The 26,249-nt window shown below is 41.4% G+C and overlaps 1 protein-coding gene across 1 annotated transcript; it reads left to right on the top strand.

Moving 5' to 3' along the window:
* Positions 1–293: 293 nt before the first annotated feature.
* MTTP (microsomal triglyceride transfer protein) lies at positions 294–26,249 on the top strand. The gene is made up of 18 exons (XM_065837768.2): positions 294–448; positions 4,989–5,176; positions 5,750–5,893; positions 7,799–7,906; positions 8,389–8,505; positions 9,194–9,333; positions 10,086–10,236; positions 13,450–13,607; positions 14,493–14,661; positions 15,065–15,172; positions 16,140–16,352; positions 17,018–17,229; positions 17,869–17,966; positions 18,068–18,189; positions 18,906–19,133; positions 23,106–23,230; positions 23,517–23,687; positions 24,616–26,249. Exons 1-18 carry the CDS (start codon positions 388–390, stop codon positions 24,782–24,784), a joined length of 2,682 nt encoding a protein of 893 aa, XP_065693840.2. The 5' UTR covers positions 294–387; the 3' UTR covers positions 24,785–26,249.

Genomic DNA, 26,249 nt, shown 5'->3' with positions numbered 1-26,249 from the left:
GTTGAAACAAGACAGTGGAGAGAGTGGTCAGGATCTGGCCCCTGGCAGCAACAGACCCGATTGCTCTTTCATTCAGGCAGAGGAGGAGTGGCAGGATCTCCTGATCCTGCAGGACGGGAGGTGGGCTCCCCCGCTCAGAAGCATGGCCATGTGGGCTCCGTATTCAAAAATGAAAGCCGAGGGGATCGATAAAATGGGGTAGAAACCACCAGTAACCTTAGTTCTTAATAATTAACTGGAAGTCCTTTGATGAACTTAGTACCTGAGTGTGGAATTTGGAATCTGACCTTTACTACATCTAGATAAACAGTGTGACCGGCCCGGCGGCTCTCTCTGCGGGCACCCCTCACACTTCATGCTGCAGGCAGGAGCTCGGGGGAGTCCAGCATGATTCTTCTTACCGTGCTGTTCCTTTGCATCATCTCCACCTACTCAGCCTCTGTTAAAGGTAGGTCTGTACCGGGCTTGGTTCAGCTTTTGGCTCAGCAAAAACATAACCAGCGTGTGTACGCAGATCTATTTTGCATCAAAAATTATCATCTTTACTCGTCCATCCTTGAGTAATTCAAAATACATTTAGGAATTGCAATGATTTAAGCGCTTGCAGCATTCATGTCGGCAGGGGGGATGGAGAAGACAATGTTTTCAGGTGTACAGGGCCAGCGGTGTGAGCCAGGAGACCTGGGATCTTCACCTTGCTTAGTCAGGACATGCTGTGGGGGCACCGACTTGAAAGGGACTGTTCGCATGCTCAGAAGTTAAACACAACAAAGTGCTCTGGTGGAGCAGAGCCAGAAGTGCTCAGGGCTCTCCAGTTGACTCAGCTACCACTGGAGTCAGTAACAAGCATCCCATTAATTTCATGGGGAGCTCGCTCTGCAGTAAGGCATGAAAACCTGGATGTCTGCACAATCCCTGGGAGCAGGGCTTTGCTCAGGTGTCCTGACAAAGGTCAAGGGTATAAAATCTGGAGACTGCTCGCTTCTGCGGTGCCAGTGTATGAAGCAAGGAAAGGTGTCTTTAGTAGACGCCCTTCATGTACAACCTGATATCAAATTTAGAGGAGCAGCAACCTTAAAGCATAGGCATACACCCAGTTTTTAGTTTAATGAGGATGTCCTAATCATGATGAAGGCAGGGGGGCACACCATCCTAAGTGAAACTTTAAAAAGGCTGTAGAAGTGCTCTCATGGTTGCTACAGGAGATCCAGGACACTATCTGTGTAACCACAGAGAAGGAACCTTTTTCTCCCTACCTCCATACCCCCTTAGGACAGGAGTGACAAAGCAGAGAAGTTTGCAGGCAGTTCCTCTGCCCGTGAGTGCATTTCACGAGACTGCCAAGTAATGTTTACAGCTGGATATCAACGTGCCACATTTCTGGTGTCTGCCCTTCTCAGCTTCTCCTTAATATCAATTAAGCAAAGCTCCTTCTTAATGTGAAGTTGCTTATCACTTTACATCCCCAGGGTACTGAGCAAGCATTTTCTCATTAATTACTCCTCCCTTCAGCTCTGTCAGGTCTTGTCTCTCTCTTGTGCAGAGAGATTGAGAGCTAAATTACTAACCCAAATGCCACTTAGTGCCTCAGTGGCAAAGCTGGGATCAGGATGCGTGTTTTCCCTTTCCACCAGGCCATGCTGCCTTTGGGAAATATTGAAGGAATATTCTTTTCTTTTAAGTCAGCCAGATCAGCACACATGAAACTTCCCTACTGCAGTTCCGCTTGAAAAATGTTTTCAAAGAAGCTGATGGGTTTTGGTTTTTAAAGCTATCTGGTATCAGAAACAGTGGCAAATATAATTTATGAAGGTAGAGCCAGCAAGTAGTTAGAGACGCACATGCTGTGCATGCCATATGTATTAATAAAAGGCACAGGACTTGACAGCTGTCTCTACTCATGCAGTGTAACCTTCTGTATTATACAGTATCATGATTTAATTATAGACTTGGCATGCTACCCTTAATGACAGACACTTAACATTACTAGTCAAACTATGTGCCATACACTCCACCTTGAAAGCAGGCACTTCTGACCCCAAGAGAGCATGGCCGATTGCAGACTTTGTGTCCATCTTTCCTCCCTTTTCCATCAGTGGGACATTTGCCATCAGCTGAAATGGCAATGGCTAAATGGGCAGCAAGGATCCCAGAATAAAAAGGAAAGAGCTTCTAAAGGCAGGCTTGTTGGTTTTGTTTTGTAAGAAAAGTTTCTACGAGAAAGGCGCAGGAATAATCCTTTTTAAATAGTACTGGTGTTTTCTTCATGAAAGATGGCAACAAAATTTAATTATGCTGTTTTGAATACTGGTTCTGGGCAGTGACACCGTGTCTCTGTCCCTTGGCCACCAATATCCCCCTCGCCTCTCAAACTGACCACACTCTCCAGTTGCCTCTCTTGGTTTCCCCATTGCCTTCAGTACCACCTCATCCTGCTGCTTCTCATTGTGATCCACTGACACCAGTTTTGCAAGTAAAGGTGTCTTCTGCCGTGGCTCCCGCAGTATTTTCCACGTATGCAGTGGTGAAAGCTTTCAGAACCTAAAGTTCTTCTAGCTCCCAGAAATGCTTTGCAATTACTAATCTCTCCCATGACGCTTGCAAGTAGCTGCTGTGTCACTTGCTCCTCTGTTTCCTTCAGGAGGGAATGGCTCTTCTGTTTGTGGGGACAAGCAAATGCTAAAAGGGAGGAAGAGGGAAGGAATTCTTGTAAAAGGACAAAAAAGGTCTATGGGTTGCGCTGTGGGAAAAGGATAGGTGAAAGGCGCTTTTGAATGAAAAGAGAGAGGGAGCAAAACCACAAACATCCACCTTAACTAATTAGACACGTCTCTCAGCACCCAGATCATTTTTCTTGGCCATGCTTTCCCCCCACCTTTTATCTTTAGATGGAACTGTGTCACCTTCTGTGTTTAGAAAGCACCTAGTGGGCGGCATTTGTAAAATCTCAGTCAATACCAAATCACAAGCACTGCCGCTTCTGCTGCAAATGAAGGACGTTTTGAACCAGGGAGCACTGCAAGGAACTGGGGTGTCCCTGAAGGGCTCAGGCACTGAGCACCCTCTGCTCTCAAGGGCGATGTAGCTTCAAAGTCGACAAGAGTAAGGGGAATTGGGGGAATGGCTGGGAAATTCTCAGTAAACCCAAAGGAAGGGTTGTATGCCTCTTAGTGACGCTTTTTGAAGCAGACACACAGGACATGCAACACCAGGAAAACTCCGTGCCAGCATTAATGCTTCAGCCTCTCTGCAAAGCAATCAACAGTCGCAGATTTGAGCTCTCACGTGCAAACAAGCCGTTCCCCTGCGATTACCAAACCTGGTGTAAAGCTGGTGTGAGGCGTGAGTCAGCTCAGTTCTGGGCAGCTTTGCCAGTTCAGACAAGTTGCAGCCCGAACTTGGTGGGGTCACCGCTTTCCTCAGGGAAAGGTTCTTTGAAGCTGAGCTTAACCTACTGCTATGACATCCGAGTGACCGGGGGAAGGAAGCAAGCAAAACCGTAAGAAAAGGGCTTTGTGGACTCTTTGAGCACTGCAGAATATACCTGTTCAGCTGTGTTCAAACTACACTGCGCATCTACCCAACTGGGATTTAAAATCTGAGAGTGAAGCAAGAGAAGATTTTGGGTTTCCTTTTTACCAGCGCAGTGATTTGAAATTTACTTAGCAGAGTCAAATAAAACATGGAGGGACGTGACATAAATCAAGATAGCCTGTTGATTCTCTGAAAGGGACTTTGGACACACTGATTACCTTATAGCGTGCTTAAGAACCTGTCTGACATGTTTCGATAGATTTTTTTCTTATTCTTTTTCCCCCCTGTACTTGTCATAAGACTGAGATGCATCTCCCACAGGAGAGAACTTTGCTTTTCTTAGATTAACTCTGTTGTGAAGCTTTTGTTTCTGCTCCACACACCCTGAACTCCATGAAGAAATTCCCATTGGATTCAGCGGTGCAGCACTGGGGTGTGAGAGGCCAGTGCCGTGCTGCTCACACACAGCACCTAAGGTCACTGTGTGTGTGTTTGCTTTGCAGATGTAACAGCACTTTGAGTACAGGCAGCTTCTCCTCCCTTCCCTTCCCTCTACAAACCGACTTAATCAGTTTTCCTTGTGTGGAAGAGACCTTTGTAGCCACTCGCACCAGAGGTGGGAAGCCCTTGAAAGCAGTGAAAAGGGATGTGTGCCCTTCATGACAAAATAGTTAAAGGCTATTCAAGAAGAAATTGGTTTCCTTAGCTGTTTTTATACTACTGGTTGCATTTACACCAACAAGAGCGCAACTGAATCTCTAAGGAAGGAACAGTCTCTCTGAATTGTTGTTAGTGCCGATAGAAATGGCACCATAAATGGACTATCCAAGTTGCATTTATGCTAGAATTTGGCTTTTTACATCCCTTAAAATACATCAATTAAATCAGCAGAGGCACAGCTATGGGGACAATTATTTAAAGAACAAGCATTTAACTATTTAATCTAAAAAATATTTTCCCAATGTCTTCATTACATTCATGTCACCCCTGGCCAAGGCTCTCAATGGAAAGATTTCCAATAAACATGCAAGAGGTGCAGAGAACAATTTCTGTTGGCTCCAGCATATTACAGCAGTGCATTTCAAATTGCTAAGCACACAAATTGCATGATTAATTACAGTGGTTTGAGTTCCAAATAATTTTGGATTAATTTCTAATGCTAACATACCCAGGTAAAGAACTTGACTCTCTTTATTTAAGCGTAGAGCTCGAACACAGGACTTTGTGGATGTTCTTATTGTAAGTATAAGAGATCAGTGTCAACTTAAACAAAAGAACCCCAGCTGATGTAGTGGGACAGCCTCTATAACGAAGGGTGGCAGGAGCAGACCTATAGATCTTCTGTTGGCAATTACAATTTTAATTTTTCTGAAGGTGTTTTTTAGAGAAAATGACATATTATATCAGTTAGTCAATTCTAAACCACTAAGTCTGGTTTTTTGCTTTCCAAACAGGGCACACTACTGGACCCAGCTTAAATAATGACAAGCTATATAAATTTGCCTACTCAGCTGAAGTGTATGTTGATCAGGTGAAAGCATCACTACAGAAAAGTGCAGGCTACCGGATTTCTTCTGCTGTGGATGTCAACCTCTTATGGAGAAATCCTGACAATGATGGTGACCAGTTGGTCAAAGTTACGGTAATTAATGCCATCTGATAACTTTAAACATGCCAAATCTTTTCTGTATTTATCTAACCGCTAATGGAATCTCAATGAACTTGTTTTCAAAAGATGATCTAAATCTTTTATTCTTCTCTAGTCTCAGCAACTAAAACCAGCTTCCTTGATAAGCTGATCCCTGTAGAATAAGACTTCACAAGAATATATCTAACATCATAAGCCAGAACTTCAGAATATCTCCTATATTTTGAAATAGCTTCGTATAGCTTCTATAGCTTTAAACAACTGGTGTGCAGCCACCTACATCAGGTTGTCTGAAGTCCTTGGTTCTAGCTGCAAATCATGTAATTTTTAAATACAAACCAGTTTTTCTGTTTAGCTTTATGGTGAGTTTTTCTGCCACTTATTTTCCTAGCAGTGAGTGCTGGTTTTTTTTGAAAACATAGACATAGTAATTGTGGAAGATTAATGATGAGAACTAGAAATTAAGAAATAAAAAAAGATATATTAGGTGATTTAGTCTATCCAGCCTAATCCAGGCCCATGCTAGACTGGTCTCTACATGCATTTTCTTTGTTTTTACTTTGCTAGATAAGAGATGTTCAAGTTGAAAATGTGAATGAACGTCCAGCTGATAAAAACATCTTCAAAGGAAAAAGCACAGAGAAGATAATCGGGAAAGAATATCTGGACGCTCTACAGAGACCCATGGTTCTTGAATTAGTTCGTGGAAAAGTAAGACCCCGTCTTTCAACATTCAGTCCCTGAGGAAACCTCAGACAAAGCTTTTCTTACAGGCTTGGAGAATTTACCAACTCACTATCCTCTCAGTGTTCTTGATATGCCATCGAGTCTTCTCTTTCTATACAAGATAAGATAGTTTAGAGCAGACTGTAATTTACCTGTAGAAGGGACCCTTCCAGCCCAAGACTCTTGTGTGTTGAGAACACCATCCAGGATCGATGTAAACAGCAGATTGGCCACAAACCTATGGGTACAGATGCAAATATGCACACAATTGCTGTGTAAGTTTTGTGCTGTTGACTTCAGTGACACCGGGATTTTATCCAAGATCTGAAAGCAGAAAAGGAGATACAGTCTGTCATGAGGGGGCTTATACTGAGTCTGTGAGGAACAGTGTTAATCACTTTAAACCCTTAGCAAATACTTCAGCGTGACTGCTTTTCCCACCTCTCTGATGTGCTTATTTACTTCAGTATCACCTACAGTTTCAGTGCTCCCAAGTTAATGAGCTTAATGCTGAAACAGCATTTTGTATTGTTGCCCTACTGGGAACTGTCTCCAAAACTCAGAAGAGAAGGGACAGTGAGCAGGAGTGTCTGTGCATGCCTGGGTTTTATAGCTTGCCCTGAGACACCGACAAAGCACAATCCCACTGCAGGGGCCCCAACTGTAGCTCTGACCACCAGTTTTGCTCAAAAGGGATTCAAGTAAATCCATCTCCCCCTCTTTTTCCCTGCAGAACCGCTCACTCGTCCCCTTGTGCTCAGCCTACAACTCTGGCCAGGGAGCAGCGAGGCTGGAGCCGTGGTTGCTTCTGCCTCCTTCTCCACACTTCTTCACCCTCTCGTTGCCTGTTGCACGGGGTCCCCAGCCCCAGCAATGCACAGCGAGGAAGGCTGAAGGTCACACTCCCTTTTCTCTCCTGCGGAGCGGAGTGAGAGCTGTGACACTTTATCCCGGCAGGATCTTTCCCTCCGGCTGTAAATAGGCACTGAGCACATACCCTGGCCGCCAGCTCAGCCTGCTGAACCGCAGCTGCTCCCCGACCTGGCTCAGTCGCTTTCAGACTCAGCCTTGTCATCAGTTTTACACAACATAAAAAGAAACGGGACAGCACTGGCTCCCAACTGTACACTTCCCTATTGAGGTCAGAGGTATCAGAAGAACACGGTCAAAATACATCTGCTCCTACTGCATTAAGCAGTTCACACGCTAAGACTGAGATGTAGAACTAAAAACTTGAGCTGCTTCTCAGGTAGTAGGGTCTGCACCCTCCATTCCTGATTTCTCTGTGATGTGATACTTTCATCCCTGGTACAGTGATTTCACTTTTCGGGATTACCCCAAGATAACACACTGATTGTAATTACAGTTCCTGAAAAAAAAGTGCACTTTTAAAGCACCTCGAATGCAAAGTGGAGGTGCAAAGTCTTGTTACCAGAGGAGAGGCTCAAGCACGACAGTTGACCCTGTACAAAGGTTGTGATGTGTTTGACACGTCATTTAAATCATTCTAACTGCGATTTATCTATGATTCATTCTGTGTTTTTGTAATCTGTGATTAAAGGGCAACAGATACTATGTGCATGTGGGGAGGGATTATCTGAGGATTATGCAGAAAAATGAGTCCCTTGTGAATTTATGTAAAGTTTCCCATTTCCAATTAACAGGCAGGAAAGATGCTCACTGGGCTGAAACCATATTTAGGTACAGCTAAAGCCTGAAACATGTTTGCAGTGTTATTGGCAGGCCCTGCAAACCCTGCAGTTTGCTTAAATAGGTCCAAATTCAGTTTCCCAATCAAGAAAAAATAAAGGGAGTTTTTCTAGGAGGTATCCTCACGACTCCTTTCTCACTTAACCAGATTTGTTACATAGTTGGCTTTCATTCCTACAGGTCAAAAACTTCTACTCCTATCAAAATGAACCTGTTTTTACTCAGAACATCAAGAGAGGGCTGGCCAGCCTTTTCCAGCTACAGCTGCACTCCGGTACTGCCCAAGAGGTACGGTGCTGCAAGATAATCGTCATCAGAGAAACAGGCTCATTGTACTGATGTTTAAAGTCAGTTGATTCCTAAACTCAGTTCAATGGATTAGGCTGTTTTAAATCAAACCCGGTATCTACACAAAGTTAGCAATGGTTTAGCCACATCCATTTAACCTGCGTTATATTGTTAAATTTTTACAACTGTCCACGTGGGCAAAGCTGGAATTTAACTCAAATTCTTAAGTGTGGCGCCTGCTGCTATGCGTTTCCTGACTTTTTTTGTTTAAACAAACATTGTTACTTTCCTTTATAGTTTCTAATGAAAAGTACCTCTGCCTATCCAAAGCAGGTAGTTAGAAACACCGATACCTTCACAACTGGTAAATAAGCCCAAACAGTGCGGCATCTCATGGAAAAGATGGTTCATCTTTGAAGGTGTTCTAGGGCCCCATAGATAAATTCAAGCAATTGTCCTAACTTAACCCTTTTTTTTCCAAGGTGGACGTATCTGGTAAATGCAATACTACTTACCATGCGCGGCAAGATCATGTGACTAAAATAAAAGCCTTGGACTCCTGTGAAATAGAAAAACAAGGATTTACCAGCCACAACCAGGTATGATTTCTGTAACAAAACAAAATCTGTTCTGCCTATTTAAAAATATAGCTTTAGTAGCTATTACTAATTTTCTCCAAGGTCCTTTCTGGCATTACAGAAAGCAAATTTTCCATGTACATTTTGTAGTATTACTAGCAGAAATTTGATATGGAGTACCCCTGCAGAATGGATTCTCCTCTGGCACAAACCACCTTGGCTCAGCTGGCATTAAGTGCAGCACACCAATTCTCATCATTTTTGAGTCTCATCCATAATATATTTTAATTTCTATGCAGATTTACAGCACTTTTATCCTGGCTGTACCGAATTTTTAAATCAATGCAAGGCTGCTTATTTTTTCTGAGGAAAACACTATATACAATCACAGCCATAGTGACAATTGTCACCTTCTTCCCAGCTCCTAGGTCACAGCATTTAATGCACACAATAAACGCTGGGCGAGATGCTGACTCCTGAATGGAGCCCTATCAGACTTGCTTGGAAGGTCAAAGCCCTTTATGGTCCATCACTACTACTAAATGTTCTTCCAAGTGGTTTGTAGGCTTAGCTTGAGGTGTTGCCAACACACAGGAACTTTCCTCATCTGGCTCTGTTTCACTATGAGTTTTGCCCCGATGTGAGCTCTTTTCCTATGCTGTTGTTATTGATCGGCCCTTTTTCTGCTTTATTTTTAAATTATTTTCAGATTTTAGATGTCAGTACAAAAGCCACATCTGCCACAATATATGTGCTGGAAGACAGTTTCATTAAATCCATTAAGGCAGAAGAAAATATTGTTTTGCTTCTGAATTATCGACGAAAAACAAGTTCCAAAATAGTTTCAAAGTAAGTTGGGTAATTTGACTGTCATTGATAGTAGCAGGGTTAGTGGTTCAAGTCAGGTCAAATATATGTCTTATACCATCAAGATCTAAGGCTCTAAGCTCTCCAGGTAAGGATTTAGGTGTCTTTTGTATCCATATGGTACCTAGTCCAATTTTGATTAAGGTCTCTACCATACTGCGAATAATAATGACATTCGTAAGAAATTAAAGAGAAACAGCTGGAATTGACCAATATATTTTAAACAACACATTACTTCTGCAGGTGTTCCATTTCTGTGTCTTTTCACTTCTTAATACTTCAAATGGATCTCCATTTCTCTTCATTTCTAGTATATGAAAGTTCAGAAGTATAGAATACAAAATCTGCTACACAGAAAGGAAAGAACCATGAACTGAAAGTCTGGAGATACTCATACAAGATAAATGATTCAGGCACCTCCTTAGTATTATGATATTTAAAAACTGTACATTCAAATCTCACTTTCCAGATGTTATGAACAAATACATGAAACCTTTGAGAATGTATATGGTTACTGAAGGCTGTTTACCAGGTACTATAAAACTTTAGGAAGTCTATTATTTAGTTATTTTATACTACATACCTCTTAGCAGTAATTCTGCTGGTATTAGATACTTCTGTTATCTTAAAAAAAAGACATAGACTTACCATGTTCTGAACATTTTAAAATAAGACTTTGATAAGTCTGTGTTCTCTGGTTTTGCTGACCACGTCTTCCCTGTATGGTCACACAGGCAGAGACTGGAACTCAAGTCAGTACAAGCTGGCCCAGGGTTGATCGCTGAGAAGCAAGCGGCCAACGTTGTGAAGAACTTGGACTCCAGTTACATTGCCATGTCACTGGTAGCAGAGCCAGTCAAATCCAAATGCAAGAAGTGTCCTTCGGTAAGTAAGCATGGGCTCCTCGGACATCGGGCTGGTTAGTTGAACAGAACAAGTGTGGAGGAAGTTTCTGTCCAAGCAGCCCACTAGAAGAGGTCTAACATAGCAATATAACATCACTGTAGTGATGCAAAGGTGCTCCACCACAGGGGCGTTTTAAATCTGCCTCTGAAAGTACCAACGTTTTTGCTCCCTTCCAAAGTTTGAGTGCCGTATTTCTCAAGACAACTAGAAAATACAAGACCCTTTTGTTATAGCTCATCTTGGCCAACCTTGAGTTGCTAGGAGCTTATTTCTTCTGGGTGATGGAGTGGGAAATGACTTGAAGATGTCTGGCTGGTGTTTATCAACAATTCTGTCATAGAGGAGAAATTAAAGGTAGTTAGCTATTCCGTAGGCAGGCTAAACATTTTTTAGTAATGTATCTAGCCTCTTCTTACTGCCTGACCCTGAAAGCCGTATTTTATCTAAAATACTTTATAGGTATTTTATAAGTATAAAATGGGACCGCAGTCTTCTTGCCAAGTCCACTACTGTTCTCATTTTTGCCCTGGAAAAAAAACAAAACCAAAACCAACAACAAAACCTTGGTTTTTATATTTAAGACATCTGAAGACTACTAAGAGCTTGGTACTGTAAATGCACCATCTTTTGTTTTAGTGATACTATTCATCATAAACTAATATAAATTGCTACAGTGATTGTTAGCAAACAGTTTTAATGCTATTACCATGGTGGAATGAATTTAGCAGACAATGGGAATATTAATTTAAAGATTATTATTCTGTGTCAGTTTTTGATAAGCAAGATAGGCTTCTATTCAGCACACATGATTTTAATCCTCCAGAGATACTCCTTATGAGCAGAAATACCTTACTATATTAGAACTTGTGGTAGTTACTTGGAAGTAGCATTGCACTGTAATAATTTATCTTGTCTAATGCTTATTGAGCTGCAGAGAAGAAGAAAAAAAGAAGTCTTAATAGTTATAATTTCCACACCAAGATAATAAACATAGGGTATGATTCCAGAGCACCGCCTGGGGACTGAGCTATGTCATTATAAACCTAATGGCACGATGAGAATGAAGTCCTGCTTTCTCACTGTATTTTACAGTAACTGCTATGAAAAGATGGGGGTCTATAAACAGAACACTGTATCCAAAGCAGCAACATAACATTTGGTGCTTATATATCATGATATACATTAATGCCATGCTGACATGTTATGCCCTGCAGTTTTACATTTTCAAAACCCTTTAAAAATCATAACAGGTCTTATCTCTATCTCTATGAATTTGCTAAAATAACCATTGCTATTTGCTGAAATAACCATTACTATCCCCACCTCACAGATGGCAGCTCCTGTGCGGTTATGGCTAACATTTACACTTAAATTTAGACCTAGATTTCTGTGTGTAGATACCATAACGGATGCTCTTTTCAGAGATCATGGTTCTTATACTTTTTGTGCTCATGGTTCCCACAGGAACAGTTTCTTGCCCCTTCTGAAATTGAGGTGGGTTTGTTCTGCCTCATGCAGCCAATGTTTGTAGGTTGGTAGAGCAGCTGTCAGGCACTGACACTCAAAACCAACTCCTGCTTGGTTTAGGACCTCTTGATTTGGCTTGAATTTTCCTAGCGTGCCCACAAGACCTCAGGTCTGATCTCTCTGTCAGAGAGACAGATTTGTTTCTGAGTTGCCATGTGGAAATGCGTGTGTCTGTGCCTGAATCCTTGGGCTATTTAGTCCAAACTGCCTGACATCCACTTCAGGAGAATGAGGCCCCTCACAAAAGTCAGCTGTGAATGTTGTTTTCCAAAGTCACGATCACTACAGGAGATGGCAGCTGTTCCTTGAGCCAGTGGAATGGCTGGAGCACCCCCTAAAGAAGACAACTTGGTCTCTTTTGCTTGAGGTGGCTCCAGCTCATATCTCCCACCTTGCTCATCTCTAAGCTAAGCCCACCCAGCTGGGCTCTGCACAGGGCAAAATACAGGATTAATGAGGTTAGAGATTTTTGCCAGGCTATGGCACAACTTCAACAGGGGGAATAGAAAGTGCCCCATATGTTTATCCAATTTCAGCTTATAATAGCCACACTGACCTTGGTGCTAAGCACTAATCACCAGTTGAGGTTAACAGACCCATCTGTGCCTCGGAACACCAGCTCCTCCCAGCTGGTCATTAATCCTCAGGAAATATCGTATGTCTCAATCATTGTTGCCTAATTATTGTTTGTTACAGTTGATGGAAGTTGCCCTCTGTACTGCTGAATGATACTTCTATTTGCCAGCAGGTTCAAGTGTGATTGCCTAATACAAAACCCATGAAAAGGGGAAGTATTTTCCAAAAGGTCAAATGGGTGCTAGTGTTATTTCCCACTCAGGAAAACTGCAGTAAACACTGCTGCAAAGAACAGCTGAGTTTCCACCAAGGAATGTTCTTGATAATTTGAGATAATAGAGGCAAAGACAAGTGAGATACAAAAGGTCAGAATACCTGCAGCAGTTTCTTATGGGAGTGTAGCTGGAAGGACAGATAAATGTGCTTTGGTACCACGTTGGCTCAGTCAGGTCAAAAATGTGGTGTGCTGAATATATAGAGCAACAACATAGGAAGAAGCCGACACCTGTTCTAATACCGTCTTACCTGTCATTTGGTACAAAAATCGCAAATCCCTCCCCGTCTTATGCAGGTTTATGGATAAGAAATGGAAATTACTTATGGGACATTTATGACTGTTCCACACTAACCGCTGAAAAATTACCATCTTTTAAGAAAACAGGATGAAACTGTGGATTGGAGATTGTGCATCTCCCACTTTAAAAAAACTGACTTAGGAGAAAATCAGAACAGAACGCAAGCACCATATTCACCAGAAAAGCACAGTAAATTTGCTAGAGAAGAGAATTCACCTTATTCCAGTTACAGTATAAATAATAATGTTTTGTTAAAAAATAGTTTGCATTTAAGATAATATACATTAGTAGGAAAATACTGAAGTGTTTGAAGAGAGACAGCTATAGAAAAGTTTAAAAGATATTTGTGCTGGGATATCATAAATTAAATAATACTTAACTAAAGGATCAGCAATCTATTGGATTTCAGCTAATTTAAGCAATAGCTGCTCCACATACCTGTACTTATTAAGTCTGATTTTGAGAACTGAAGCCACAATCTGAGAGATTTGACATAATGTGCATTATTCTGCAGCTTTCTGAACACTGGAAGAGCATCAGAGAACATATGAACCCCGAAAAACTTTCCAAAGCTGAAGCGGCGAAAAGCTTTTTGTCCTTTATTCAGAGCATCAGAAAAGCTACGAAAGAGGAGATACTGCAGATTATTAGAAGTGAAAATAAAGAGCTTCTGTAAGTCATCATGAACAAGCTTTCAAAAGGTTTAAGTTACTTAAAGCTGCAGAAGGGCAAATTGCATGGAAACAGATTAAGTTCTTCTGGTGATGTCCTAGCAATGCAAAGCCAGTGTTGTCTACAGGAAAAGGATTTTTCTTTCTTTTTTCTTTTGGTAAAGCTGTGTTTCTTTTTGTAGTGCCATATATTTGCAGCACATTGTTCAGCCACCAAGGTTGTATCTGCAATGCAAGGCAAACATGCTTTGTAGCTTACCTAAAGGTTCTCATCCCCATTGCTTGTTTGGAAACCCTCTTTAACTTGTTCTTGACTTGCCCATTTGTTTCCTTCAAATGGAAACACAGCAAAGTGGTACATAGTTCATCCCTGGATATTGTCCTAATATTATAGTTTGGATATGAACAACATGCACACCTAGGCTTGGAAGTTGGAAAGCATTTCAGAATCAGGACCTTTCAAATAAATTACAGCAGTTGTTAACAATAGAGATAAAACTGAGAGTAACTCAGGTAGTGTAGAAGCCCGTTCTCTAGTTGCCATTGTGTATGTAGAAATAAAACACTTCTTTCCATTTACAACCTTGTCCTGTAAACTATGAGACATTCTGGTTTAGTTCTGCTTTTTAATACGTTTTTGTCCTATATTTACATAAATTTGAGTATTACTATCCATGGATATGATTAATTTCTGCAGTTCATTTACCATTTTGAAGCAGAGGAATTCAGGGACACAGTTTTTTCCAATGAGAGTAATAATTTCTGTCTCTTACTTGCAACGAACAGATCTTTCAGCACATTAGCTACTTTCTTTCTGTATGCAGCAAAGTCTTTCCAGTATTTTCTAGCTCATTACAACGATATGTTCATTTCCATTTCTTTGTAGTCCGCAGATAGTGGATGCTGTAACCTCCGCTCAGACCCCAGCATCACTCGAGGCCATACTGGATTTTCTTGACTTTAAGGATGCAAGCACTTCTGTCCTGCAGGAGCGATTCCTGTATGCCTGTGGATTTGCTTCTCACCCCAGTGAAATGCTCCTGAAATCCTTAACTGTAAGTCAAAGGGCAAAATAAATACAATGGACTTAATACTCTTGAGCCTCATCCCTGTCAAGGTGGGAGAGAAATCTACTACTGAGAAAACAAACAGCATTCTGAGTGTTAGCAAAACAATTTGAGGATGAAAAGCCTTATCAAAGTCCTGTAACCATTAAAAAAAGATATAGCTTCAAAATGAATCTACTGTTTGAAGTGCTGAATGTAACTCAAGGGAAAAACAGCAATCAGTTTTGATATTTAATGACAGAGCAGTGCTCTGCTGAGCCTGAGTGGGGTCACCGCTGCCTTTGCAATGCACCAATGGTCACAACAAATGAGGGAGGGTATTCAGCCCCTTACAGACTGTGGCTCGTCATATTTAGACAAAGAGACTAACAGCGTTGCTTTTGCATAACAGGATAAGTTCAAGGGTGATATCGCGAACGAAGAAATCAGAGAAACTATTGTCATTGTCATGGGAGCGCTCATCAGAAAGCTGTGTGACAGAGAAGGCTGCAAGCTTCCAGTGAGTATCTGCTGTGCGCTGCTGGCCACGTCCTGGGCCACAACACACGGGAGGGATCCCTGCTGATGTTACTGGGAGAGTGCGAGACACAGGCAGCATATTCCCCCATTTTAAAGTAAGCCCATAAACTCCTATGTTTGATAGGGTTAGGATTTTTCTTTAATAATAATAATGACATCTACTTTGTCAGCTTTAGGCTTTAATCTTGGCTTCAATCTAGACTTTTAATATGTGGATTTCTCCTCATTTTCCCTTGTTTGACAGAATTTTTTCTCACTGCCCGATCTGTCAGCAGAAGCAGGACTTTTGCTTACTTGTCCAAAAGCTTTGCATGACCTCAGAGAAACACTGAAAGACTCAGGATCTATTTAATATCTGCAATCACCTTAGGTTATTTCAGCTCTGTGAAGAAAATTCATTGGTCCAAGTACTCAGTTCTGCCCCAAATGTGCATAGGAGGAAGGCTATCACCTTCATCGTGGACTGACTGGTGACAGAGGAGGAGGATGATCAGACAAGGCACTGCTGCTTGCTGGATCTGTGCTGTTCAGGCTTGCAGCACACTGCTGAAAAGACACAGGGCCATTAGGAATCCCTTTTTCCTTCCCCTCTTAATTACCAGACATTCATAACGTTACGTTATGAAGCACTGAAGAACACTTCACTTGTCATTTTTTGTGGGGACATATTGGCTCCACAAGTAAGACCTCTGAAGTCCTTGAATCAGGGCAGGAGAAGTAATCAAATGATAGATGTATGGACCAAGTGTCACTGTGCCTATAGCCACTTTGGTTATGCTTGAAGGAAGCCAGTGACGTACAGTTTACAAATGACAGTTTTTGCTAACCCTATGCAACGATTCTTTGAAACAAAACCATGCTGCAACGCAGCTCTGTCCCTCCTGCTTCCGCAAGGGCAAAAGGTGGGTTTATGATCACCATTTAAACATGCTCTTGATTTTGTTTAGGCTGTTACAGAAGCCAAAAGATTGATTCTAAGTAGACTGGAGAAGGCAAAGAAAGGTGACAACGTGAGGATGTACCTGCTGGCACTGAAGAACGCCCTCCTTCCCGAAGCAATTCCAGTGCTTCTGAAGTATGCGGAGTCAGAAGAAGGGCCCATCAGCACTACTGCTGTCACCGCCTTACAGAGATACGACCCTTCTTTTCTCACCAAAGAGGTAAGAAAATACACTGCCCAAGAAAAGAAGTGCAGAGACTGTATTAAATATAAAGTATAAATTCATAGAGTTGATTTGTCAGTCCCAATCTTTTTAAAGATGCTTCTCCAAGAGTAAGAGCACACATACAAACCAGTGGAACGTGAGGTCCTGCCATGAACACGCTGGAGGCCGTTCTGTCACTGGGGCCACACGGTCCCCATGGACTTACCTGTAACAAAGATGTGTCACAACCTTCTCAGGAACATGATGCCACCACAGGCACTATCTAGAAAATTAAAATTGCAAGATTTATTGGGTTTTTTATATATATCTTCCCTTGGCAGTGAAGAAAATCTCACTCTTGATCTTATCACTGCCACAGTATTTTGATCATAGTGGTCCCACTTATTTCCAGCCCCACTGTGAAAATCGGCGTGGAAGGCTGTATTTGGACTGTGGCAGAGAGAACATAACAGATACCCAACTTGCTCATGTGGTCACTGAGATATACATGTCTTGTACATTCCGAAAGGACCATGAAAAACAGGGTGCTGAAAATATATCCTTATGTATGAGCCTTAGCTATGGAGCTTGCTTAAGCTGATATTATAAACAAGATTCCAGTCTGTACTTTGCCCAGTCATCTGTGTGAGCGCTGACTGAATAGTCTGTTTCCTGACCAGGTGAAGGAAACAATGAACAGGATATACCACCAGAGTCGTAAAGTCCACGAGAAGACAGTGCGAACTGCTGCAGCTGCTGTCATCCTAAACAGTAACCCATCCCACATGGAGGTGAAAAACATCCTGCTCTCCATAGGTGAACTGCCTCTGGAAATGACCAAGTACATGCTCTCCATGATCCAAGATATACTTCAGTTCGAAATGCCTTCAAGGTACATTAAATTCAGTATAAATAAATACAGCTCATCCTTACTCCTTTGCAGAAACCCAAAGGATACACAGGTTCTCATGAAATACTACTATAAAGTTTAAGGAGAGTATAAAAGGACGCCTGACTTTTGTATCACTTTTAAGTGCTGTTATTTCAGAATAAACCTCTGCATTTCAATGGCATTCATTTAATAGTTAGTCACATTTTCAGAGGTACAAATAAGAATTAGGTATTTAACTTGCATTACTGCACTAAGTGTCGTCTGTTGGTTTTAATTCTCTCAGTGGGGCCCTTACTTTTCTATTTTAAGAACCAGTGAACCAGAAAAATTTTAAACATCATGGGACTAGAATAAAAATAATGAAAATATCTCTTCTCAACACCACTAATTTTCAAGCAAGACCTTTGCTTGCCTTTCTACCTATGATTCCAGGCAGTAGCTGCAACTGGAAAAAAGTCTCTGGGTTAGGGCAGATTTTAAGTGGGAAAACGTGAGGGTTTTGAAGACCCTCTTTTCTACTGGGAAATTCACCCTCTCTCAAATTGAGCATTTCTACAGACCAGTAATACATTTAGTACTGTAATGCTTTTGTGTCTCTGTGTTTTCGTTTGTTTGTTTGTTTGTTTTGAAATACCACAGCAAAATAGTTCGGCAAGTTCTGAAGGACATGCGTGCTCATAACTATGAACGCTTCTCCAAGCCAGGCTCCTCTTCTGCCTACTCTGGTTATGTTACACGTATGTAACCATGAAACTGCCTTTTAACCCTGTTTGTGTTCCCAAACATTTGATTCATCCACTAGTTTAGTCACAGGTACCTTCTTTCTTTCTTAATTAAGGTGGTCCTGATGTATCATCCACATATGGCCTTGACATCCTCTATTCAGGCTCTGGCATTTTAAGAAGAAGTAACATGAACATCCGTATTTTTGACAGAAATTCTGAACTTCATGCCATCCAGGTAACTGCCACATGGTACATAAAAATTAAGCCAGTATGTGCCAGTATTTACAGCTTCTATATCAATTCAACTAGTGCTTAAGACCATAAGGTTTGCTGCACTGGGCAGAGAACAAGCCAATAATGGGAAAAAGAAATCCACAACAGCCAATGTTTGCCCTAACTGAAAATACAGGTGCTTATTTCCATATCATCTATCAAGTTCTGTCTCTGGCCAAAGCCTATCCTGTTTATCTGATGTAAGCAGTAAAAGCTATGCAAGTTTGTAAAATAAAGTCCTGTATTTCAGGTATAACGTAGTATGGAAATAAAAGGAGTAGATCAAATGTACGCAGATACCTTCAATATTATAACCCTCCTAAGTTTCTGCAGGACAAAAACTGCACAGTGCAACATCTTTGGGTTTTCTTCCCAAATGTCTGTGGAAAATAGTCATATGAATAAAGGAAAATTTGTTTGAAGGAGAAGTAGGCTCAGGATTGTGAGCTGCGTATGGGCAAATTCTGTCTGCATCAAAAAGGAAGAAAAACATTGTGAGATTAGTTTAGTTTCCATTTTTCTAGCTGCTCTACCTAGTTCCCTTAAGCCTTAACCTCATGCTTTTCATCTACAACTTAATAAATTAGACTCTTAGACATTAAGAAAATGTGTAGGGTTGTTAACAGCCTGGATCAGGCAGAGTTTTTTAATTGATTCTGTATCACTGTTGCCTCTCAGGTGGTGATTGAAGCTCAAGGTCTAGAGTCCATAATAGCTGCGACTCCCGATGAAGGCGAGGAGAACCTGGACTCCTTTGCTGGCATGTCAGCCATTCTGTTCGATGTGCAGCTCAGGCCAGTTACATTTTTTGAAGGGTACGGTGATTTAATGTCTAAAATGTTCTCAGCAACTGGAGATCTCATTAGCGTGGTGAAAGGACTTATCCTCCTGACAGATTACTCACAGGTACTAATAGCACACTGTTTGCTTCTTTTTCTGTCTCTTGACCACAGATGCTCCCTCCCCCACACCATTATTGTAGGATATCTTATTTTCTTTCTTTTCAATGCTGATAAGCCTGACCAATGTTACGCAGGCTTCTCATACTCTGGGAGCAATAGAATGTCACAGGTATCAAACAACAGAATGAAATTACATGAAAAGTAACCAAGAACAAAGATGAGAACAGATATTATTGTAGAAAATTAGGTAACACTGAATAAAGGCAAATCCAACTGAGTTTCCTACAGAAAACTCATATTGCTATCAGCCATGACCTCCCTCCCACAGTTTCTTGCAATGCAGTATTGTCCCATGTGACCACCCAAGTTTTCTTCTTCACAAGTTGTCCAGAGACCTTATATCCAATTAGGCAATAACTGTCAGGTAGTGAATGAATGAATCACAGGGCACTCAAGCTTTCCCAGATAACTCACCTTCAAGCAACAACGCTTAGAGCTCCGAATTTCAAATGTTTGTTGCTAGGCAAAACTGGGAATTAAAATGAGGATTACGCAGTTTATATGCAACTGTCACCCCAAAATGGCCTGTTAATTTTATGCTTAAATATAGACTCATATACAAATATAAACAGCTACATAATGTATTATTGGAGGAATAAAAATCTAGATGTCTCTCTGAAAGTGCAGGGCCAGCATTTGGTTTGATATTTTTGTTCTTCCCAAGCAGGGATCTCCTCAGAAATTGTGGGTTTAACAACAACAGTCAGGTCATGAAACATCTGCAGGCTCGAACTTTACTTTTCACTTTTCCCTTTTAATTCTTGGCAAAAGAAAATGCCAATAGCAGATGATGAGAAAATCCACTCTGATCAAAATTACACAGAAAGACTCCCTGCACATGACAGCTCTCCCCATCCTGAACCCAACTCAGCCTCTTTATAATGGTATATAAGCCTAGCAGGCTTCCCATGTAGTGTACAAATTGGTGAAGCTCCTTGGGCCTCAAGCAGTGGACGCAACTAAAAGTGTGTATTCACAACCAAAAAGGCACTTGCTCTTACCTCTGCACCCCACAAAGGCAAACAGTTGTTTAAAGCGCTGTTGAGCACGGCTTTAGGCAGAGCTGCCTTTTAAACACACCACATCTTTCTAAGAATGGTTTTACTGCTATGTTCCAGGTCAACAGCAACATCAACACGGTTTGGGCACTTCCACATAACCCAGTTAAGCTTCATTAGAAGTGCTTTCACTTGTCAAGTTACTGAATTGTGATTCAAACTCTACCAAAAAACACTGTTAGAATGGAAGTGTGAATGGCATAACACTGGAACTGAGGAAAAACAGTGCAAGAGAGCCGTAATTAATCAAGCTTCTCAATAGTTGAGTACTACCTCCATTTTCCCTGGCCAGCATGCACTGGCCTTTCCCAGAACTTAAGCCTCTTTACAAATTCATAGCATAGACAACCAAGCCAAACGTGGGTTTATCTTCTGTCAAAGAAGAAAAGCAGGCATGGGAAACAGTGCCCGTTCTGTGATACCAGGCGAAAACCAAACATGAGATACACCCAGCGCAGCTGAGATTCAACACCAAAAGGATGGCTTGGAAGCCAAGACTGGAGCTTAAAAATGGGGCAAATGAATTGTCAGCAAAGAGCTTATGAAATATTTGAGTTGCAATTTTTGCATTGGTACAGCCCAATTTTGAGAAAAGTGATTCTTAAATACTAGAAAAGTTCTGCTCCCCTATTGCTGTTTGAAAGGATCATTTTGCACAGAGAAATCAAAGCTGAGTTACACTCAAAGTGCTGTCAAATCTACCAAGAAGCTCCCCCGCCTTGAAAATAGCTTCCTTTAATTAACAACTGCAGTAATCACAACAGCCACATTTTCAAGAAGTGATTTCCAAGTTAATAATATTGCTTCTAAAGCTTAAACTCCCACCCACCACGTGTAACTATTTTCTTGCATAACTCCACAAACTGAAATCAGAGTGTATTTTACAGCCATTGCCAGTTCTCAAAGTGGTGTTTGAGGGCTAAGAATAACTGTCCAGAAGTTACAATTCCCTCTGTAAAATAAACAGCTCTCATGAAACTGTTTTGGAGACTCCTAAATCACCTGCATTAAAGTTCAGCAGTGTTAATATTTCTCCTAGGCAACACACCTGCCAGAAGCACAGAGAAATCAAATACTGTATTAATAGTTCAGAGAAAGCATTTGGAAGCCAGAGCCCAGTGGAAGATGGCCAGTTCCCAAAGAAGTCCCTGGTTCAGCTGTCTCTGTGTTACATTACAGTAGTACTGTCAGTGCAGTACATAAAGAAACTCTTTTTACTGATAGCATGTTTCAGCATTTTAAACAGTGACAAACTACCCATTCTGAACTTTCAGATCACATTTGCCACTGCAGGTGACACACAAAGCTTAAAATAGGAAGGGAAAGCAAAATACTGCTCCTGAGGAGGCTGGGTCAGTGTGATTTACACCTCCCATCAGCCTGCACTGGATTTGCACACCAGGCCAAGGACAGGACTGAGCGCTAAATAAGGAAATAGATGAGCTAGTAAAACACAAGACAAGTGCTCCTTAGCTTCTCTGCTGGTTTATGTGACCAACCTGCCTTAGTTCTAGGTAGCCTTTAGATCCTTGAGCTGTGCAGCCATTGGAAACCAAGCCTACTCTAATATTATTAGGTGCAATTTGACAATGCATCTAAAAATATCCGCTCCTCTGGTTGCATGTACATGTCTCTGCCAGAGCGTATACTGTTACCTTCTTGCTTGTTAACAGCTACCCACCAATGCAGTCCCAATTAAAAGCAAAATAAAAGAAAGTAAAACAAGCTTTACCTCCACACCTAAACAGACCAACAAGGAAAGTATTCCTTGCCTCATTGCAGTCAGTAGAAACACTCCCTTTGATTTCAGAAAGACCACAATTCCAACACATGATTTTTACTTGAGTGAAAACAAGAAATCAGAGCACAATTTAACCCCACTTGCTGCAGGCGTGCTGGATTTATAACCACAGCCAGCCCACTGCATTCTTACATTAAATCTCAAGCCCTCTTCAGCAGCAACTGACTACCAAGTTGGTTCTTCCAAAGACATTGTTTCACAGATCGTTTCTTTACCCTAAAAGATGAAGTAATCATACACAGCCACCATAATTATCCAGGTCTTCACTTACGGCAGGATAACTTTAAGGCTTTGAGTAAAAACATCCCCAAATGTTGCTCCTTGCCATAGGGATTAGGAAACCAGACTGTCTCTGCTTGCTTCTTTCTTAAATCTTGCGACAGCATTAGCTGGAACCACTGTGCTTTTAAGGTGCGTAGACACCAAAAAGGGGGAGGAAATTGGTTATTCACGTGTCCTACAAATGCCTGCAGCATTACAGGTGCCGAGAATACCACAGTCACAGAAACTCGGGAGGAGGGAGAAAACCCCCTGAGAAAGAGGAGGGAGCATCCCGTACAAAAGGGGCATGATAAAAATAAACTTTCCCCAAATTAATGGTTCTTTTAAAAGAATGAAGTAATCCGCTAGTTCTTAGGGAAGCAGGACAACTATATAAAGTGAGTTAGATTGCCAAGCTGAGCGAACCTTAAAATCTTGGCTGTGTGTCAAAAGTAATGAGCTGCCATGACCCTGAGCTACATTATCACTTCCGAAACAGACTCCACATGACGCGTTTCCAGTCCAGCCGCAAAGGTTTCAAGAGACTACGAGCACGCTTGATGGTTGATGTAAAATGCACTAAATGCAACTTCACAGTGGCAATTAAGGTGTATTAGCTTATGGGTTTGGCCCACATTGCTCCAGTGAGGAGCTTAATCTGACTTTCAGAAAAGCCCCCTATTCCTTTTTGTTTCTGCAAAATGACAAGTGGTGTGACGGCAGCGCAAGGGGGGTGAGGGAACCCCCGAGGTGTGTGGTCAGTAACGGGGTTACCTGTGCTTTCTGATGGCTCCAGGAGATCCAGCTGCAGTCCGGGCCGAGGGCCAGCATGGAGTTCCTGGGTGGCCTGGCCATCGACATCTCGGGAGGGATGGAGTTCAGCCTGTGGTACAGGGAATCCAAAACCAACATCAAGAACCGGTGAGATACTCCCAGCGTGTGCTATAGCTCAGGCTCCTGAGCCCCAGCAGTCCCAATTAGAAGAATTTAAATATTAAAGACCCTAAATAACAGTTAACGAACATTGGAGAACATTTGTACTTCTCTTTTCCTTTCCACCTGGGTAATACCAGATCCCACTGATCTCATCTGAATTTATATACATTTACCTGAAGAACAGGGCAGCTTTTATATACGGATGGTATGACTAATTTATTTTCCTCTTAATGTGCTTTGAATTAATTGTAATGCCTGCATTTATTTGCAGGGTAGCTATGTTTACAGTTGGCAACACTGAGGTGGATTCCTTCTTTGTGAAAACTGGTATGGAAACCACTTTGGAAGTAGAAACGACATTAGACTTCATCTCCACGGTGCAGTTTTCACAGTACCCATTTCTAGTCTGTATGCAGATGGACAGAGCTGAGTCTCCATTCAGGTAAGATATAAGAACATACAATTTATGAGGTGTCCTTCCAGCCGGCTGTTGAATCTGGAACTTGTGGTGTTCACAGCCATGAGAGATTAACAACAAATTTCAGCCTAACACTGTCAGGCGCAGCACAGGCTGTTACACACACCAAACTCTCTGCTAACCCATTCTTCTCTGTCCCTCACCCCTGAGGGTCAGAAAGAACCTTTTTGAAGATCACAACTTGCTCTGAATGTGCACTTCAGTCCAATTTTCTAATTTAGTTTTGCAAGTAAACTAACTGAAGGGGCAAGACACTGGTCCCCTTGTGTATGGTCAGTTCTGACGGCGACCTGAGCCTTTGCCCGCTGTAGTTCTCTCTTACCCTCTTGCAAGAGGAAGTTTGTAGACATAAACCTGCTGAAGTTGAAAGTTTTCTTCATCTGCTATTTACTAACGTCAACAAAAGTACCCGGTGTGTAAAGTTCTTGCAACCGTCATGTTCTATCATAATTTATTAAGGCACCAACTTTCCTGAAAGCTAAACAAGGTTTAAACAAAGTGCAAATAAGGTTAAAAAGATGCTTTCTGGTAGGCAAAGAGCAGTAATTGCATTGCCATGTGAGAAGCCAGATTTACTAGGCCCTTCTAATCCCTATTTGCTAAGACCTAAGGGTGATAACATTTGCAGAGCCTGTGCCAGATATCCGTTCAGACTTTTCTGCTCCAAAAGATGCAAAGTCTGAGGGGAATTAAAGAGCTCCAGGATCTCCAGGAAATCCTTGGAAAACAGCATCTGTTATTCTGCAGATACTAAACTACCTTCTGATTATACCTACACATTGTGGAAGTGTAACCTCATCTGTATGTAAAGCGTTTCTCTCTAGTCCCATACACAGGGTATGGATTTTGCATACATTTGTTAATCCCAGACCCCCACATCGTGTCTTTACAGGCACTATGTGACCAAGTACGAAAGCCTGCCGTCCGGCAGACGCTACACTGCGCGGAGGGGCAAAGCAGAACTGTTGGCAGGTAACGAATACCCTCTCCATCAAGAAAACTCCAACATGTGCAGGAAGGTCTTCGGCGCAAAGTCTGATTCATCCAGCAACTGGTTTTAAAAGAAGCACCCGAGCTTTTCCTGAATCCGAGGCTCCCTCAATGACTCGAGGCTTGTATGTACCATCCGAACGGGGAGCTTGATCTTGCACTACTGCGGTTGATGGGAAATTTGCCATTGATTTCAACAGGCCAGGATCAAACTCTCAGTGCGTGCACAGTGTTTACATATTAACCTATATTTAAGACTTTTGTAAAAAAATAAAGCTAAAGCAAATAAAGACCAATTTGGTAGGATTCCACGCGCTCCCTTAAGGGTGGTGCCAGCTCTTTATTTTTGCTTTTTTGTGCCAAAAGCAAAAATAATCCCTCGTTTTTCTTTCTTGGGGAGTACAGAAGTCCAGGTTTTTGACGTGCAGTAAGAACAATTATGATGTATAAAGAATGATTATTTATGAATGTATTTTGAAGTATTTGCATATTGTAGGCCTATGATCAATCCTCATTCAAATATCCCAGTCCAGTTAACATCTAAACAGGACCATGAATTCCTGCTTACTCAGTATTGCCTGTTTACAAAAAAACAGGTTTTATTTTACATGATTTTAAAGGATTTTCCCCTTTTTTAAGCAGTCAGAGTGTGACTATTTTTATTATTTATCTTTTGGGGTTTTTTATTAGCTGCTACAGTTAAATACAATTCATTAAAAACGCAGGGTGACATTTCCAGAAGTACTTACAGTTGCCTTAATTCTGTTCCCATTGAAATCAATGGTATAATTTCTGTAGTTATCACCAAGAGTAGTGTTAAGCCAACACTGGTTGCTCTTCAACGTTGCCTCCCAAAAATCTGTGTCCTTGTGTGTCATCAAGGCAGGTCTATTTCTATAAATGAGCACCCACTAGGGCAATTCTGAACCATGATAAAGGAAAAGGTCCTGAAATAAACCCGCTTCGAATGCACAGCCTAGCAAAGCCTGTGCAGAGCCCAAGCATTTTCCTCTAGGTAAGTTAGGCACATACTTCAAGGCAAAAAAATAATCACTACTCATACAAGTCCTCCAATTAAAATGACTTATGCCCTTCTGCATGTTCAAGTGGTATCTTTATAGTAACTGTAAAGGAAAATATACATTTTACATTTACAACAGCATTGCAGATTAAGAAAGAATATACCTCATCCTGGCTCAGCTGATCTCTGACATGATCTGATTTAATTTTTATAGGACAAGGTGGGTGAGTGCTGGTCACAAACAAGTAAAATAAAAAGCCAGGAATAATTGGTGGGGTTTGGTTTTGTTTTGTTTTTAAAAAACACCAGGCAGGAAAAACTCATAGATTATCAAGGCAAAAAAAAAAAAAGTATTACAAGAATAAACTAATTCCAAATTATTTTGTGTTATTAAAAAACAAGAGCGCAGAAATCTGCAAAAATCAAACTATCAATGGGATGAAACACTTTTCTTGTTTTACCTGACAATGCTGCCACACTTCTAGTCGAAGCATAAATAAACAGGTGAAAATACA

Source organism: Patagioenas fasciata, chromosome 4 (genome assembly GCF_037038585.1).
Source record: "Patagioenas fasciata isolate bPatFas1 chromosome 4, bPatFas1.hap1, whole genome shotgun sequence".
Lineage (NCBI taxonomy): Eukaryota > Metazoa > Chordata > Aves > Columbiformes > Columbidae > Patagioenas > Patagioenas fasciata.
Note: the sequence above shows the minus strand (reverse complement) of the source record. Positions and strands in the feature narration are given on the sequence as shown.